Source organism: Stegostoma tigrinum, chromosome 22 (genome assembly GCF_030684315.1).
Source record: "Stegostoma tigrinum isolate sSteTig4 chromosome 22, sSteTig4.hap1, whole genome shotgun sequence".
NCBI classification, from domain to species: Eukaryota; Metazoa; Chordata; class Chondrichthyes; order Orectolobiformes; family Stegostomatidae; genus Stegostoma; species Stegostoma tigrinum.
The window spans coordinates 36,459,920-36,479,751 of NC_081375.1; the positions used below are offsets into that span (position 1 = coordinate 36,459,920).

A 19,832-nucleotide genomic window follows, 5' to 3' on the forward strand; every position below is an offset into this window, starting at 1 on the left:
TCAGAACTGTTGGTAGCGGCTACCAGGCTGCTCCCAACTCCACTTGCTTTCCTGATAGACCATAAACCTGTCTGTCCTAGCTTTAAATGTGTTCTATATTGGAGCATCAACATGTCTCTGATGTGGCAAATTTCAAAAATTCACAACACTTTGAATAAAGTAATTTCTCCATGCCTCAGTCCTAAATGACTACCTCCCCCTGTGTTTTAGATTTCCTGAACAGTGGAAATAATGTTCAGCATCTACACAATAAACCCCTTCAGAATCCTGTACATTTCAATAAAACAGACTCTCATTCTTCTAAACTTCAGAGTATAGGTTCAACTTACTTAGCATCTTATCATAGGAAAATCCAATTTCCCAGGGACCAATTTAGTGAAGCTTTATTGTGCTGCCTCCAATGCAAGATATCCTATTGTAAATTTAGAAACCAAAATTGCACACAATGCTCCAGATGCAGCCTCACCAAAACCCTGTACAATTTTAGCAACACTCACTTATGTAGGGGCAGCACGGTGGCTCAGTGGTTAGCACTGCAACCTCACAGCACCAGGGACCCAGGTTCGATTCAAGCCTTGGGTGACTGTCTGTGTGGAGTTTGCACATTCCCGGTGTCTGCGTGGGTTTCCTCCGGGTGCTCTGGTTTCTTCCCACAGCCCAAAGATGTGCAGGCTAGGTGGATTGGCCATGCTAAATTGCCCGTAGTGTTCAGGGGTGTGTGTGTGTGTGTGTGTTATACGGGGATGGGTCTGGGTGGGATACTTCAAGGGGCAGTGTGGACTTGTTGGGCCGAAGGGCCTGTTTCCACACTGTAGGGAATCTAATCTAATCTACTCCAATCCCTATTCAATACAGGCCAATATGCAATATGCATTCCTAATTGTTTGTTGTACCCTGCCAAGACTGGGATCAATGAGAATCAGGGAGAAACTCTCCTCTGAATGAAGTCATTCCTGGCATGTAGAGATGGTTGTCATTGTTGGAGGTCAGTCATCTCAGCTCCAGGACATTTCTGCAGTTCTCAGGGTAGTGTCCTCGGCCCAAACATCTTCAATTGCTACAAAGATCTTCCCTCCATCATAATGTCAAAATGAGGATGTTTGCCAATGTTTGCACAATGTTCAGCATCATTTGCAATTCCTCAGATACTGAAGCAGTCCATGTATAAGTCAATAAGACCTGGACAGTGTCCAGGCTCGGGCTGACAAGTGACAAATGATACTCATGCCACACAAACGCCAGGCAATGACCACCTCCAATAAGAGACAATCTAAACTTTTCTCCTTTACATTCATTGGCATTGCCATCACTGCATCCCTCATATCAACATACTAGGGATTACAATTGACCAGAAACTCAACTGAACTTGCATGTAAATACAGTGGCTATAAGAGTAGGTCAAAGCCTAGGAATACTACAGTGCATAATTCACCACCCATCTCCCTAAAGCCTGTTTACCATGTTCAAGACACAAGTCTGAATGTGATGGAATACTTAGCACTTGCCTGAATGGGTGCAGTCTGACAACATTTAAGAAGCTTGACACCACCCAGGACAAAGCAGCCTATTTAATTGTCCCTGTGTCCATTAGTGTCCAACTGACAGTCAGTAGCAGCAGTGTGTACTCTCCACATAATGCACTGCAGATATTCACCAAAGATCATTAGACAGCACCTTCCAAACACACAAACACTCCATCTAGAAGGAAAAGTGCAGCAGATATATAGGAACACCACCACCTGCAAGTTTTCTTCCATGTTACTCACCATCCTGACTTGGAACTATATCTCCATTCCTTCAGTGTCTACGGGTTAAAATCTTGGAATTTCCTTCCCCATGGCATTATGGGTCTACCTATAGCATACGAACTGCAGCGGTTCAAAAAAGGAGCTCACCACCACCTTCTCAGGGCCAACTAGGGATGGGCAATAAATGCTGATCGAGCCAGTGATGTCCACGTATTACATATTGGAACAAACAGTATCACATTGTTCTTCCCTCATCACATATACCAGATTATGGGCATCAAGAATTAACATTATTAGGAAGACTTAAGGGGTCAATTTTTGAGGTTCACCAAATAATCTTTAGTTTTCTACCAAAATGTTCAAAATTATGAAGGTGATTCACAATGATTTTTGTTAAATTATCGTCTGTGGTGAAGGGATAAAGTACAGTATTATGAACACCTTGCCTGATTACATTTGTAAGATTGAGGATGAATGGAGAACTATATTTATGACAGTACTTTTCACTATTCTCTCTGAATATCTGTTCACAGTTACAGGAGGGCCAACATTTACCATTGGGAAATCAGTGTGGCTCCTCTGGGCACTTGTCTTCAACAATTCTGTTCCAATTGAAAATCCCAAAGGAACAACAAGCAAAATCATGGTGTTAATCTGGGCTTTTTTTGCTGTCATCTTCCTGGCGAGTTATACAGCAAACTTGGCAGCATTTATGATTCAAGAGCAGTTCATTGACACTGTCTCAGGTCTCAGTGACAAAAAGGTAAGGCACAATCCAACAACAGAATCTACATCACTGTTGCTGAGTCCAGAACCGATTCCACTGTAACCGAATCTAGAACCCACTTTACTACATCTAAATTGGACATCAGCTGTAAATTCAGGACACATGTCTACTGACACTGAAACAATTCTTCTGCCAGTCAGTCATCAAAATCATTGCCTTCTCTCCCCTCATCTACTTTCTCATTATTCTCTGTTTTTGCCACTTTTTCATGTCCCTTCCTCCCCAATCAATAATTCTCCATTACCTCCCAGAAAGTTGATTAAAGAGAAAACCTCCTACCTGATAACTGAGCAACAAAAATCTGTTGAGTCCATTTGTCTGTCTGAGACCAATCATGAAAATTTCTTATCATACTTCTTAAAATACAACACTAAGATTATTACAGTTTTGAAGAGTGATTTTCTGTTATGTTTAGCTCTAATTTTAAAACTTGGGGTCTCTGGCTGAACATTTCTTGACCTTGAAAGAGTGATCTTCTTCACAAACCACTGGCTTTTGTTTACCTTTGGAAGAACAGCCTACAGCTAATGAGTAGGTTTTACTTAAATTAGAAAAGGTTTTTTTGCCATGCTGGTAAAAATTTGGTCCATATTTAAAATCTATCAAGTTATATTTCTTACAGTTCAGCCGTGAACGGCAGGAATGTGGAGTATTGGAGAGTCATGATATCAAGCCCATGACATAACCACTAATCTCTCACATCAATATCCTCCACCTTTTTTTTAAACTAGCTAGTCTAGCAAGTGATGCTCCAAAAATGAGGTCTGGGATTTTAATGACGTACCTTGAAACTGACATGTATATATGAAAAAGGAGACCACTTAATTTGGTTGGAGTTAAGGATTAAGAATCAAGAATCAGATCATATAGCAGCTGACTTCCAAGATTAGTACATCTTTCCTGACCATATTGCCTGCTACTACAGGTGGAGCCTAGGGTCTCTGAGACTCTGATTTCGGCAATGATACCCTGTTGCTTCCTTCAATGTTTCATCAAAATATGTTCCTAGCGATAGTCCTACATTATTTCGTTGTGTTACTTGGCCAGTTTTAACAATGCTCCTGCTTTGTGTACAATATAATATTGAGAAATGATTGAGTAAGCAACAACATAACAATGATGAGTGATTGGATTGTAGCTTTAGGGGTTAATGTAAGAAACACGAGTCGATGGATCCATTAACATTATTTCAAAACAAAAACAGTTCGTAAAATCTGTTCTTCAAATAGGTTCCGAACTGTTAACAGGCCTTTTTTGAGGGAAGTAGCTTTGCAATAACGAATTGCAATTATTTATGTGAAGAGACAGTCTTTAAAGGATTCAGACACAGCAGGAAGTCTCATCTGTAATATTTATCTGTGATGTAGCAAAAATTTAATGGAGCATGGTTTTCAACAGGTCTTGACAGAGCTCAAAAGAGGTAGGAAAGGAAAAGCTGTCCCTCTGTTATAGTTAGACAGATCCCAGTGTGGCATCTCAAAAAGTCTGTTCCAGATACTCCACCATTAAGCATCTTGTGCTTACTTAAAATTGCTACTCCTGCTAAGATTTGTACATGCATAGCTGTGCAGCAATCTGGAAGGTAGCACGCAAACCTTGTTCCATTTTAAACGTCACAGAAGATTTCATTGATAAAACTGACTACAAACAACAAAATTTCATACGCAATATTGCTTGAAATATTTTGTCATAGAACAAAGAAGGAAGGAGGATGACAGTTGACATTCGGCTTTTGTTGTCTATTCAAAATCATAAACTGCCTTAACCCAGCAGCTCCAGACCTTGCCTGGCTTGGATCTGGGCACTGCACTCAGGAGGATATATTGGCCCCAGACAGGATGCAGCACATATTGACTAGATTGACAGGAGGGTTTGGCAGATGAAATTATGAAGAGAATTTGCTTGGAGGAGGCTTACATTCTCCACATATAAAAGAATAAATAATGTTCTGATCTGAGGTTTTAAAATCATAAAATAAATTAAGAGCACAGAAAATAAACAGTAAAGAATTCCAGAGATTTACAATACACATCTCAATTTTAAATAATCGATCCCTCACTGTGAAACCTTCCCATAGTTTGAGACACTCTAGCCAGGAGAAACACTGCCGCAGCATTTACTCTTTTAAGCTCCACAAAATCTTATGTTTCTGAACTTCAGACAATACATGTACAATCTACTCTACTTCTAATCACATGACTCTCACCCCAAGAAACAAACCAGTGAACCTTTGGTGTACCAGTTTCCATATTCTTCCCTAAATGTGGAATCCAACATTATGCAGATATTGCTTGTTGTACCTGCATGCTGGCATTGCGTTTCTTGTACAAATATATCCAAGTATCCCTGAGGTCTGACATTAAAAAAATGCTCACCATTTAAAAATACTACGCTTTTCTTTCCAAAGTGCACAAAATCTCATATTCCCCCATAACATCTGACCTCTGCGCTGTTGCCCATTCAGTTGTCCTGTCTATACCTTTTTGCATTCTTTTTGTGTCCTCCTCATAGCTTACTGTTCCACCTAGCTTTGTATTATCAGCAAACCTAATACATTATCCTCCATTTCTGTTAGTCATTGATATCAGTTGTGAATAGCTGAGATCTCACCACTGATTATTGCAACACACCATTAATTAGTCTTCCTTGAAATGCTGTTCACTCAGAGTCTACCTTCCTGCCTGTTAACAAATCCTGTAGCAGGCTAACGTGTCCAAAACCACGAATCTTTTCCATGGTATCTATCAAATGCCTTTTGAAAACACAAATAGACTCACACCTGCTTTATCTAACCAGCTAGTTACATCCTCAAGAAACTGGTATATTTCTTTTCAAAATTGATTTTCCTTCCATCAAACAAAGCTGACACTTTCTGAACATGCTATGACCCTTCACCAGACCTGAAACATCAGCTTTCCTTCTCCTCTGAAGCTGCTTAGCCTGCAGTGTTCATCCAGCTGTACACCTTGTTATCTTAGATTCTCCAGCATCAGCAGTTCCTACTATCTCTGAAATGATTTTCCAAGAGCCTTGTTAGCACTTCTTTAATTATAGAAATACATGATTTTCCCAACAATGTCAGACTAAATAGCCGGTAGTTCTCTGCTTTGTCCCTCCCTGCTTTCAACCTGTTAGGATAGTGCTGAAAGATTGGAACTACTTCTGCTGGTGGCACAGCCCGGAATGAGGAGGCAATATAACTTCAAAACTGGATTATTTCAGGGTTGATGTTTCACAAGCAGTCATTCACATCAATAGTCATGAAAATCTAGAACTCTGTTTCCAAAACACATTAATGCTGGGGTCAACTTTAGTTGTCAAGAATGAATGGATAGATTTTTGTTAAGGAAGGATATCAAGGCAAATGATCAAGGGCACATAGATACAGATAAAATGTGATCTAATTGAACAGTAGAAATATTTTGAGGCACTGTACAGTCTTTTTCCCTGAAATACTGATAAATTCGTATTGAAGCTACTTGAGGGTTAATCCAAAGACCTACTTTGATTGTATAATGAGAATAGGAACAAAGTGACAATAAGTTACCATTGGTTGATTGATATGCAAGAAAATTCTTCTTCAGAACAAGTGAGCGATACTTGGTGTAGACTTTAAGCAGAATGTGGAAACAGAACATTGGAAATATTTTGGAATGCAGCTTAGCTGGAATGTTCATATGTTAAGGGGACTCTCAGAGAATCTTGGGGTCATAAGGTGTTATGGGCATCTTGAAGTTGGTGGGTGTTTGTAACGGATGATTTTGCTGGAGCAAATGGTGCCCTTTGTCTGTAACTTTGTTTATTATAACCTGGTTTGAACCTTATGAGTTCTGATGCTGGTTGTTGTAACCCTGTCAATTTGGGGCCAACATGTGGAAGGCTTTGGTTGGGAGTCAGTGAAAGTTTTGCTATTGTTCCTTGCCCCTCACCAGGAATTGTTTACAGGGAGCTGAATAAAGAATAAAATGAGTCTTATGATTTATTCATTGGTGAGATTCTAATATGATATTTTGTTGTGAACAGTTTCAGAAGCCGCAAGATCACTATCCACCATTTCGATTTGGTACTGTTCCCAATGGCAGCACAGAACGGAATATCAAGAACAACTATCCAGATATGCACTCTCACATGACCAAATATAATCAACGTTCTGTGGCAGATGCTCTTGCCAGTTTAAAATCAGGGTAAGCTCTAGGATCTAATCAAATAGATCCATATAGATTGGTTACAGCACAGAAAGAGGGCATAAGTCCATAAGATATAGCAGCAGAATTAGGCTATTCAACACATTGAATGGTGGAGCAAACTTAATCATGGCTAATATGTTCCTCAACCCTATTGTCCTGCCTTCTCCACATAACCTTTGATTCCTTGAAAATTCAACTCATTCTGTTTGTGTCAGCTCTCTGCTACAGCAAATCAGCCAATCTCAAACCCCTCCTCTTTTCCCTAATGTCCGGCAATTATTCTCTCTTTGGGTGCTTATCCAATTGACTTTTGAAAGCCAGGATTAAAACTGCCTCCAACTTATACTCGGACAATACATCCAGACTTCTGAGCACTTGCTGCATAAAGATTTTCCTTATTGTCCTTGCTTCTTTTGTAATCACCGTAAATCAGTTTCTCTAGTTCTTTCAGCCTTTCCACCTGTGGGAAATAGTTTCTCTATATCTATTCTGTGGTCCAGATTGATATAAATGATTTGATAGAGTGTTGAAAATCTTCTCTCAAAAATCTCTCCTGAGAAGAATAACCTCAGCTTCTCCCATCTATGCATTTCATTGAAGCTCCTCAGCCACAGAACAATTTAAATAAATCTTTTGCCCTCTTTCAGCAACAACCAACTTAAGGTTATCAATCACTCGAAAAAATTGAGGGAAGTTGCATGTATTCATATGCAGGGACATTTGTGACTTAAACAAAAGCCTGAGGATCAATAGTTCCCTGATAAATTCTTTGTGGCGCAGTTTCAACCAATCAGCAAACAGTCTAAGCTGATAGTCTCTTTGGAAATTTGGCATTTTTTCACAAGTAATGATGTGTGCAAGATTAAAAGCTTGGACAATAATTCTTTTTTCAGTGATATAGGAAAAATTATAGATGACACTAAGGTCTATCTAAGTGGTAGGACAGTATATGATGCACAGTTGCTTCAAGCAGATCTTAACATGTTGAGGATTAGGTTCATGGCTCTCAGATAATATTTGATTTGGAAGACTGAATTGTGACGCATGTTATGGACAGGAAATGTGCTAATTGTAACATCTAGGGCAACATCATCAAGGATTTTGGAGAAAGAAAGATCTGAATATTCCATTTCTTGCATCTCTAAAGGGAATAGATATTTTGAAGCAATAAATAGAATAAATAAGGCAGTGGGATGTTTTATTTTCATAAAGTTATTACATGATGGGGAATATTGTTTTGTCCTTGTACAAGACCATGAGCACAGGTTTCTTTTGTAAGATAGAAGGTGTTTGGGAAGAGTTTGGCCCCTCTAAACCTAACCAGTATAGTCAAGATTTTTGGATAGGGAGGAGGGGACATTGATGGATGTGTATAGCTTTAGGGAGTCTGAAGGAAATCATTCCTCCTCTCCAGTTAAAGATGATGTGAGGTAGATTAAAGAAGATGATAGTTTCTTCCTATTGATACCAATTCCTCTAAGATTGCCTTAAAACTACAACCAGACCATTCAGGGGTAACGTCAGAAAACATTTCTTCAGACACTAATGGAAATCTGGGACTCTCTCCTTCCCTGTTCAGACTGGAGATTTTCAATTAAAAATATAAACTGAGTCAGGTTCAGGTACATTTTTGTTGGTTAAGGATAAAGGCAGCCTGATGGAGTTAAGACACAGATTATCCATTATCTAATTTAAATTAGAACAGAATCAAAGGGCGAATTGGCCTTCTGCTGCTCTGATATTCCGAACACCAATGTTTTCAGTTGATGTATTTTCCCTCTTGCAGGAAGCTCGATGCCTTTATTTATGATGCAGCTGTTCTTAATTATATGGCTGGGAAGGATGAGGGTTGTAAACTTGTTACTATCGGAAGTGGCAAAGTATTTGCAACGACTGGTTATGGGATAGCTCTGCAGAAAAACTCCAAATGGAAAAGAGCCATTGATCTGGCCCTGTTACAGTTCCTGGGTGATGGTAAGCTAAGCTTTAATTCCATGTTATTATGAAAAGCAAGTAGAAATGAACATTGTGGAGCTGGAGTAACACAGCAAGTCAGACAGCATCAGAACAGCAGGAGAGTCAATGCTTCAGGTTGGGACCTTTCTTCAGAACTCCAGCTCCACACTGTGTTGGCTCTGACTTCAGCATCTGCAGTTCTTGCCACCTCCAAGTAACTTATAACCCCATTGCAAAGCCTCTTCCAAGGATGCCCACCTTGAAGAAGTTATCCTTCTCCCTTTGGAAAGATCTCAGTGGATCTCTCTCCCACTGCAACCCTCTGGTAATTCATCCATCCTGAAGCTCTTTGACCACATACTTAAACAAACCCAGTACTACAGTCACATCTCCTTTCTCAATACCAGTTCTGAAGAAGGGCCCCAACTGAAACATCAACTTTCCTACTCCTCTGCTGCTGCCTGACCTGCTGTGTTCCTCCAGCTCCACACTGTACCGACTGTGACTCCAGCAGTTCTTGCTATCTCTAGAAATGAACATTGAATTTTTGCCCTAATTAACCAGGAGTAAAGCACATACTGTAGTCAATACAAAACTCAAATCATCATGTGACTAGTGATGTAAAAGCATTCTAAGATCACTGTACAAATCTGCAAACTGTCAAAAATAGATGCTAAATAAATAAGGAAATAGTACCCAAACCAGGTGAATCCCACTCTCGCCAAACTCACCATGGCATCCTACAAGAATCCGAATTGAACATTGTGGGGTTACTGGAATTGAAATGTTAACTCTGTTTTCTCTTACAGATGCTGCCAGATCTGTCTTGTTCCTCTAGTACACACTGTTTTTGTAATTTTACAACTCTGCTCACTCATGACACATTTTAATATCCTTTAAAAGCATTTGCTAAGGCAGCCCATTCTAGATTCATTTTAAGATCAGAAAATGTGAATTTAGAGAAAAATAACAGAATAGATAGCAAGTTGGTTACAGAACAGAGTAGGTGCTTAAAGACAGTTACTGAGATTGGGAGGCGAAGTTCCACAGGGATCAGTACTCAGATCACTGCTCTCATTATCCATGTAAACAATCTGAACAACAAGGAAACCATTAATAAACCGAGAGAACAGGCATGTAACTGATAAATGAAATTCCACATGGATTAGAGGGTAGATTTCGGAGGAATTAGAGGTTACATATTCTCTAGAAATAAAAGCCAGACTTAGATTCTACAGACATTTAAAAATGGTAGATGTGACCTTGATGTGGAAATCTAGCATTTGTTTCTGACAAATGCAATTTTTGCTGAAGTGGAGGCATGATTCGCACAGGATGGAAAACCAAACTCAGCAAACCATTTGAACTTAGTGCTAGGTTAGAACTAACACTATTTTAGCTAGCCCAAGGGCCTTAATCTAATGTGTGTGGTGATAAAATGTTTGGGAAGATGTAAACATTCCTGAAGAGCATATAGATTCTCTTTAAACATTATGAATCAGTGAGAATTAAACAAACATCAACTGCTGAACTGGAATTATTGATAGGCCATGAGGTCCGAGTTAAAAAATTATTATTAGCCTATGTGTAGTTCTTTTTGACCATTCCCCAGGGCTATTATTCTGTCATTATGAATACTTATATGAATTAAAAAGAAAACAACATTTAAGTCACCATAGAGAGAGATGACTGGTGGTGATTTAAACCGAAAGTCACCACACCTCAGACAAGGGAAGAGGTTGAGAAGGTTACCTTCATTGTAGCCTCAATTATCCCAATGGGGCATTCTGAGTCCACAGTTTGATTTACAGGTTAAAAAGGCTTTAGTTTTAGCTATGTTTGACGTGGGATCTGAATAGAAGTTAGATTTTATAAGAGATTGAGCACTTGAGAAGATTTAAAAGCTTTGAATTGGGCTATCAAGTGAGTATGTGTGAGAGATCTAATCAGATTGTTAGATATGACATGGGGTATGACGGTGAGTGGAGAGATGTATTGACAATGAAGGGGAATAACAAGAGGATGGTGGGCATGATTTGGCCTGGAGGGTCTTCAATGTAAGGAGGTACCATTTGGCAAGGGAGTTATGGGAGTAGGCGGAGGGTGTGTGAAGGATGAGGACTTAACAGCTTCTAAAACAACTGGGACAGGAATTGAGGTAAACCTTACTATTTCATGAGTCATCATCTGTTTTTGGGAGAATCTACTTTGTGGTCAGGAAGATCGAAACCTCCAAAGTCTCCCTGGAGTGAAAACGGAGTCTAAGATACACTTTAATACACAGCAAATCTGCCAAGTCAGGATATTTCCTCACTCAAACTATCCACCTCAGAACAAGAATTCAGTTCTATGTGTCTAAATTTGAGTAAAGGACCAGAAGAGTCTATGAATCTGTATAAGCATATGGACGTACATGGAATAGTGTAGGTTAGATGGGCTTGAGATCGGTATGACAGGTCGGCACAACATCGAGGGCCAAAGGGCCTGTACTGTGCTGTAATGTTCTATGTTCTATGTTCTAATACAGATATACAAATCACTAAAAGTAGTTCTGTGAAGTAATAAAGCATAAAAGTTGTAAACAAAGCACTGGGCTCATTTCTAGAGAGATATCATCATAATTCCTTTGCTTTTCAATAAACTTGGACAGGACCTTTGTTAAAACACACTCTGAGCACTGTGGACTATTCTTGCTTCCATATTAAAAAATGGATAGAGGCACGGGAAAAGGTGCAAAAAGACTGACCTGAATGATGACAAAACTGAAAGACTATACCTCACAGAAATGATTGAATGGACTTTGCCCTCTTGAAAAGAGAATATTATGGGGAGACTGGATATGTGTGTTTAAGACTATTTCAAGGTTTGAAAGGATAGACAGCGAAGATATGTCCGCTTGCAGGGAGTCCAAAACAGAGTTCATAAATATACCATAGTCACCAATAAATCCAATAGGGAATTCAGGAAAAAATGTCTCTCAGTAGTTAAAATGTTTAACTCACTGCCATAGGGAATACTTGAAGTTAATAGCATTGATACATTTAAGGGGACAATAGATAAACACGTGGGGAACAGAATAGAAAGGATATATTAACACTGAGATAAATACAGATGGGAGGAGACTTGTGCAGAGCAGTAACATCATACAGCCATTTAGAACTAAATAGCCCATTCCTGTGCAAAAAATATTTTTTAACCCACTCCCGTCTAATTTCACAGCCCTTCACTCTCTTTGCCCTTCAATATTTCATTCAGTTTAACACACTGTCTTGTTTGTTCCACTCATCATTTAATAATCCCACTCAGAATAAAGTATTTCCTCTTCCATTTTCTACAGGAGAGACACATAAGCTGCACACTGTGTGGTTGACAGGAATCTGTCAGAATGAAAAGAATGAGGCAATGAGCAGCAAACTGGACATTGATAACATGGCTGGTGTCTTCTACATGCTCCTTGTGGCCATGGGCCTCAGTCTGCTGGTCTTCGCTTGGGAGCATTTAGTTTATTGGAAGCTGAGACATCATGTGAAGAAATCCAGCAAGACAGATTTTCTTCTGGCAATCAGCAGGGTAAGATGCCGGGGGCAGAAAGGGCACAGTACACAGGGTAGAGGAGGAAAAGGGCACAGGGCAGTGGAGGTAAAGGGCTTGGGACAGAGGAGCAAGGGATTAATGGTCAGGGGTCTGAAAGGGAAAGTCCAGGAGTCAGAGGGGGTGAGGTGCAAACTTCAAGTATTATACATACTGATCCTGGAAGTGTGTGCCACTGCGTGCACCACTAACCAGTATCGTAGTGCGTCACTATTCCATTTATTGTTTGAACCATTCACGGTGTCATCACAGCATTGCTGAAATAACTTTGACATGGTCAACATTACCCTGGAGGTCCACTGTTGGAGAGTGTACTTCAATCATCCAGAGATGCTGCAATATCCTTCTAGTACTATATTGCCCAGAACCATGTCCTGAGCATGGGAGGATGAATGATTTTTCTAAGAGGACTATCACACTATTTCAGTTCATGAGACTGTGATCTTCAATCCAAATTTCTGATTATTCCCAACAATCAATGACTCCTTCTCCACACACCTCGTGACTTTAGAATCTTACACCATGAGATACAAAACCTTGCACTACATCAATTTTGAAAGTCTTTCACTTTCTTAATGGAATTCTTCGAGGACGTGACGAAGTTGATTGATGAGGGAAAGGCTGTAGATGTCATATACGTGGACTTCAGTAAGGCGTTTGATAAGGTTCCCCATGGCAGGCGGATGGAGAAAGTGAAGTCACATGGGGTCCAGGGTGTGCTAGCTAGATGGATAAAATACTGGCTAGGCAACAGGAGACAGAGTAGTAGTAGTAGTAGAAGGGAGTTTCTCAAATTGGAGACCTGTGACCAGTGGTATTCCACAGGGATCTGTGCTGGGATCACAGTTGTTTGTGATATATGTAAATGATTTGGAGGAAGGTGTAGGTGGTCTGATCAGCAAGTTTGCAGATGACACTAAGATTGGTGGAGTAGCAGATAGTGAAGGGGACTGTCGAAGATTACAGCAGAATATAGATAGACTGGAGAGTTGGGCAGATAAATGGCAGATGGAGTTCAATCCTGGCAAATGCGAGGTAATGCATTTTGGAAGATCAAATTCAGTAAATGGAGAAGTCCTCGGGAAAATTGATGAACAGAGAGATCTGGGTGTTCAGGTCCATTGTTCCCTGAAGGTGACAACGCAGGTCAATAGGGTGGTCAAGAAAGCATATGGTATGCTTTCCTTCATTGGGCGGGGTATTGTGTACAAGAGTTGGCAGGTCATGTCGCAGTTGTATAGGACTTTGGTTCAGCCACATTTGGAGTACTGTGTACAGTCCTGGTCGCCACATTACCAAAAGGATGTGGATGCTTTGGACAGGGTGTAGAGGAGGCTCACTAGGATGTTGCCTGGTATGGAGGGTGCTAGCTACGAAGAGAGGTTGAGTAGATTAAGATTATTTTCATTAGAAAGACAGATTGAGTGGGGGGAACGTGATTGAGGTCTACAAAATCATGAGGGGTATAGACAGGATGGATAGGAAAAAGCTTTTTCCCCACCAGTGTGGGGGACTCAATTACTAGGGGTCATGAGTTCAAAGTGAGAGGAGAAAAGTTCAAGGGAGATATATGTGGAAAGTTCTTTACACAGAGGGTGGTGGGTGCCGGGAACGTGTTGCCAGGGGAGGTGGTAGACGCAGACACGTTAGCATCTTTTAAAATATATTTGGACAGGTACATGGATGGGCAGGGAGCAAATGGACACAGACTGTTAGAAAATCGATGACAGGTTAGACAGAGGATCTTGATCGGCGCAGGCTTGGAGGGCCGAAGGGCCTGTTCCTGTGCCGTAATTTTCTTTGTTCTTGCGTTTCTGGAGTTTTCTGCTATACTTTCTCCTCGAGTTTCGTATTTCTGACCATTCCCATATTCAGAATTTCAATACTGACAAAAAAACAAAAGGCTGCACACAATCTGGGAAAATGTAGCTGAATACAGGAGTCCAGCAAGTTACCTTTCATCACTTATTGGAAAATGTCACATTTACTTAACAGGAATAGGGAAATGAATAGTATTCAATGTAATAATTATATTCTTCAATCCTCTGATTTGGGCCTCCTGAAAATTCAGCCATTCTTCCCCCTTGCCATTAGTGACTGAATTTTCAGCCATGTAGGCTTCAATGTCTGGAATTCCTTCTCCAAACTGCTCAGCTTCTCCTCTAGCCATGCTTCTGACCAAGTTTTATTCACTCCTCCTCCATCTGTGTAGTCTTTGTCTTTTCTTATGCGTTAATGAAGGCTGTGGAACTTTTTCTACATTGAAGTAGGTGGCTCTGCCTTCAATGCAAGTTGTTGGTTGAGTAAATAAATGCAGCTTCAGTGACTTGTGAAAACCACTCAAGAGATTTGCAGACTAACATACGATTCCCCGAATGCCACCATCACATTCCAGGGGAACCAACATCCATTTGTTTACTCTGAGAGACCTTACTTTTGTAAGCCAGCCACACTATTTATCTTGAGTTTTAAATTAAAGAATGCTATGATGTTAGTCAAGCACAATAGTTATTTATAAATCTGTGATTACCCGTTATAATCACTCATCAACTTCTAACTGCCGAGAAATTTAATCCTGTGTTGGTATCTGGGAACTAATTTACCAAACCGGCTGTTAAACCATCTCTGGTAGGAACCCTATTGCAATATCATCCCAATGCAGGAGCACTCTGAAAAAAAAAGAGAGAGTGACCCCACAATAAAGGATCACCTTTGTAGTAGCATCTCCTCTTTGCTAAAGCCCTCATACAGAGGAATTGTGAATAGTGCCTTTCAGTAGCAAAAAGAGCTCAAGGGACTGCAATACACTAACTAATAATCTGCAAATTAAAAGTCAATGGGGTGTTTTGGGACAGAATATCCCATTGTGCCAATGCTTTATCTGCCCAGGGAGAATTTGATGAGGACAGGGCAGAGGAAGTTTCATCTTTCCTGTGTTATACCTGCCCTATAAGAACAGACACAATGTATAAAGGGTTCTCCAGAAATGACAAGACTCACTTTGACAGAAATCAAATTTTCTGATTTTCACCAAAATAAATGAAATTGAGTTAAAGAGCTGGTTTTTCAGCTGTTTGATTGGCGTGAAGGGGTTTCAATTACCTTAGGCTGCATATGGAATTGTAACAAAGTTTTACTTCATCTTTTTCAGGGAATCTACAGTTGTTTTAGTGGTGTACAGGAAGTCTCCAGCCCACTCCATGTGGCCACTCCCATTGTCTCCTCAAGCTTTTCTCAAGCCAACATGATGAAGATGTTGCAGGCGGCTAAAGATTTAGTCTCATCCACAAACGTGGAAAGTTCTTTGGAGAATGCAACTAAGACAATAGAACATTGGACACGTGCAGGTGAAAACCTCACAAACAAACCTCCTAAAGCACCATCACAGCAGATTGAAGGATTAGTGGCCGTGGATAGCCAACAACTTGCAGTTCCCTATATTTCTAACAGACACCAACTTTGTTACCTTCCAGCAACATTATCTCCATCTCTGGCTTCTGAACGGGAGAAAAGATGGTCAGGTCAACCAATAATTAAATATAAGAGCAGACCAGAAAGCAGATATATAACTTCAAAACCTTTTACTGTAATCCACAACCCTTATTCCATGCCACCAAATGAATTCCCTATGTACTCTCAATATGCCAAGGGAACGGATAGGAGAAGAGATGTGGAATCCCCTTATGTTCCATTTATCAGCAATAATGAATTGCATTACCAGGATATTTATAACAGAAAACATTTCACAAGAAGGCTATCTTTGCCTTGTAGGAAATTGGCCAGTTGCTCCGCATCTCACGTTGCTTCTCAGTGTGGGACAAAGACAGTACCCGCAGTGAAATCTTGTATTGGATTGAACGAGAAATGGTCTGTGCGAAATTTGCACCCTCCAGCATCATATCCCAACCACACCAATTGTAGCTCGTGTATGAGACTTTATTCTAGGTCACAGTCAGAAGGACTACCCTCACTAGCCAGACGATCTTCATATATCAAGGCAACAAAGGAACCAGAGGAAATCTTAAAGTTTCAAGACAGGACAGGAAACTTGGAAAAGCTGGGACTGCAAAGAGAAATTGCTGATTTGTTCTCCAGTCTGAATAATGAGTCCCTAGAATCAACAAGGGATACTAGCAAGCAGTCCTCAGATCTAAGAGAAGCGGTCCTGGGTCATGACAAGAAGATCTTATATTCTCGCTCACCAAACAGACCCAGCTATTCTCCACCTGCCAGACTTCCCTCATACAGAGAGGCCTGCCTGCAAAACTCAGCTGCTCTGAGACATGCCTCCCCGGAACTACTCCAACACTCATGGTTACAGTCCTGTCCTAGTCCCTCCATGTATGTCTGGCATCGCCGAATGGGCGCTCAACGCTTCAACTGGTTGTTTGAATCAGGACACCAATCCTGCGACAGAGGCATTATGATGAAGTACTTAGAAAAAAGGACTCCACTCCATGAAAGTCCTGTGAGGCAGCCCACAGCTGGAAGGAGAATAGTCCACCATAGGGTGACAGCCAGAGGAAATCAGGAGCTGGAGGCTGGAAGAGAAGGAGTCAGTTGTTCTCATTTCAGAAAATCGTGTGCAAGGTTTTCCAGTCTTGAATCTGAGGTATAGATTCATAAAATTTAAAAGAATTAAACTCCAGGAGTGAAAACCTTCCTTTCATTCAGTGATCCCATTCTTCGTTCAATTACTTTGAGTGTTTTCTAACTTCTCCCTGTCCCTCCCTGGTTAAAATACACATTGATTACTGAGTTAGCCAACTGGGTTGAAATGACTTTTTTCCCCCAACTTAACTCTTCCAGTCCCTAATACCAGGGCTATTCTCCATAATGCTACATGGGAAAAAGATGTCATGACAACCAAGCAGATCTCAGGTGAGTGAACAGAAAGTGCTGGGGGCAAAGAACTGTGAATTGAATTGAGGATGGAGTGAAGAGATCAACTGCATTCAGTACTGTGATTCACTCTTGGGAAAGGAGGTCTACTTCTGTAGAAATGGAGCATCCATTCTGTGGGGTTTCAAAGCTGATAAATTATCCAATGTGCTTGTCATATGACTTGAGCTTCTGTTGATCTCAACCACATAGTAGCAGCTGCACAGTTTAGCTGAGGACTTAATGCATCTCAAACTAAGTAGCTCCTGGCTGCTCACAGCTGTACCAGTGCTTTATGACACATATAATCCATGCATTTATACAGAAGCTGATCACAGCAAAATATTTCAATATTTTCATACAGCAAACTGTTGCAGAGATGTCCTGCCATGTTACTATATGTGGGCTTGCAGGCATTAGAGGTCAAGGTCAATGTCAATGACCTGACACTGAGACACAGCCAGTGCAGCCAGATAGACTTGCAACTGTACACTTGGGGGTGCAACCATAAAGTATTCTGTTACCTGGGTCCAAACGTGGGTTGGGCCTGCAAGAGAAGTAGGGCTAGCATGAGATGTCACATTGTGCCCCTTGTTGAAGCCAGTACTATTAACACTGAATCTCAAACACGTGTTTATCCTGGCAGCAGTTTGAGATGGTTGAGTGGTCATTCTCTGACATCCAAACTCAAGCATTCCATTTGATTCACCCTGTGATTTGTACAATTAACTTTTAACATTACGCACACACAGAAGCAGAGACAGAGGGACAGAGAGAGAAAGAACTGAAATACACAATTAACCCATCTATGCTGCACATCCAATATGATTTCAATTAATCTCCTCTACTAATTCCACAGTCATACACAATTCTCATGCCCCTAATTTGCTCAATATTCAAACGTGTATTGACTCTGATTTGAATATATTCTAATGACTGAGCAAGCTGAGATAAAGAATTCCAAAATTTGCTATTCTTTCAATAAAGAAACTTCCCTTTATTTCAGTCCTGAATAGGAGACGAACTATTCCGAGACTGTAACTCCATGGTCCAGATTCCTCAGCTCAGGAAATTTCTTCCTAACACCTGCTCATCAGGTCATTTAAGAATTTGAGATGTTTCTAAGAGATCATCTCTCTTTCTTAAGGCATATTGGCCAATTCTACACAATCTCTCCTTGTGGTATGGCCCTCTCATCTCAGAAAGCAAACGATGAACTTCATTGCATTCTCTCTTAAGAAAGCATATCCTTCCTTATGTAAGGAGGCCAAGCTGAACACATTGTTCGAAATATGATCTAATCAAGTCCTGTATAACAGTAGCAATTGTATAATTATGGTATGATTTCTTTGCCCATGCTGCAAGCTTTTGCTATCTTAAATTGCTTACTGCATCAGCACGGTAAAGTTCTGTGTGGGCAGGCATATCTCTCTGCTGAGACCCAAACACAGATCCATTAGTTAAAATACACCATTCTGAAAAGTATCAGAGATAATGGGAACTGCAGATGCTGGAGATTCCAAGATAATAAAATGTGAGGCTGGATGAACACAGCAGGCCAAGCAGCAGCTCAGGAGCACAAAGGCTGACGTTTCGGGCCTAGACTCTGATGAAGGGTCTAGGCCCGAAACGTCAGCTTTTGTGCTCCTGAGATGCTGCTTGGCCTGCTGTGTTCATCCAGCCTCATTTCATTATTCTGAAAAGTATTCCTGCTTTCTGTGCCCCAATTGTATGGGGCATAATTCTGGGTAATAACTTGTTATGCAGCGCCTTCTTGGACGTTTGAAAATCCATATATACTGCATGGTGGTGGTGGTGTCACTGGCAAGGCAAGCATGTTTCCATCCCAAATTATTTTTGAACTATATGACTTACTAGGTCACTTCAGAGGGCTTGTTAATCTGGAGTCATATGTAGGCCAAACCAGGTAAGGATGGCAGATTTTCTTCTCTCAAGGACATCAGCGAACTAAATAGGATTTTACAACAATCGATGGCAATTTAGTTATGGAATTACAGAGACCAGTTCTAATTCCAGGTTTAATAATTTCATTCAAATAGCTGCAGAGGGATTTAAAACCATGTCTTCAGTGCACAGGCCTCTGGATCACTTGTCCAGTGACAGTACATGTACATCATTACCTCCCTCACTACCAGTCAATCCATGCTCACCTTGTTTCAGTCATTTAATCAGTTAGGAGCTTGACTTATTTTTAGCTTTATTTTTAAAGAAAACCTTATCGAATTTGATTTAAATGCTAGCTAGATTAAATATCATCTCTACACCATAATTTATCCCATTGCTCTTCCATGTACAGTGACATCACTTCACAACTTTTCTCCTGCTCTGCTAACAGCCTCGGATCACACTTTTCAATATCTGTGCTCATTTTACTACCATTTTAACTTGCAAGTCCTAATATTACATGCTGATCTCAGTGTGAATCAAATTTGACATTAATGAAAACTGTCTCCAACTGTAAAGTACCAAAATTTTATGAACATTAATAGCAACAGTAATAGGCCATTTGCCTTTTCAAGCCTGCTTTACCAGTTCATAAAATCATGGCTGATGTGTTAAAACTTCACCTTCCTGCATTATCCTTATATCTTTCAATTCTCAGTATCCTAAAATCTATTAATTTTTGCTCGAATCTACTCTCCAAATGAACATCCACAAACC

The 19,832-nt window shown here is 40.4% G+C and overlaps 1 protein-coding gene across 3 annotated transcripts in view; it reads left to right on the forward strand.

Annotated features, from left to right (window-relative positions):
- LOC125463633 (glutamate receptor ionotropic, NMDA 2C-like) overlaps positions 1 to 19,832 on the forward strand; it is a 149,734-nt gene that overhangs the window by 97,523 nt on the left and 32,379 nt on the right. For 2 of the 3 annotated variants that reach the window (XR_007249879.2, XR_007249878.2), the window contains exons 9-13: positions 2,282 to 2,511; positions 6,559 to 6,719; positions 8,509 to 8,696; positions 12,016 to 12,248; positions 15,421 to 17,150. Coding sequence is in view for 1 of the 3 variants with exons in the window: in XM_048555162.2 (XP_048411119.2) it covers positions 2,282 to 2,511; positions 6,559 to 6,719; positions 8,509 to 8,696; positions 12,016 to 12,248; positions 15,421 to 16,881 (2,273 nt within the window). In the remaining 2 variants the exon portion in view is untranslated. The remainder of the gene's footprint in view (positions 1 to 2,281; positions 2,512 to 6,558; positions 6,720 to 8,508; positions 8,697 to 12,015; positions 12,249 to 15,420; positions 17,151 to 19,832) is intronic. The other variant, XM_048555162.2, reaches the window with a different exon arrangement.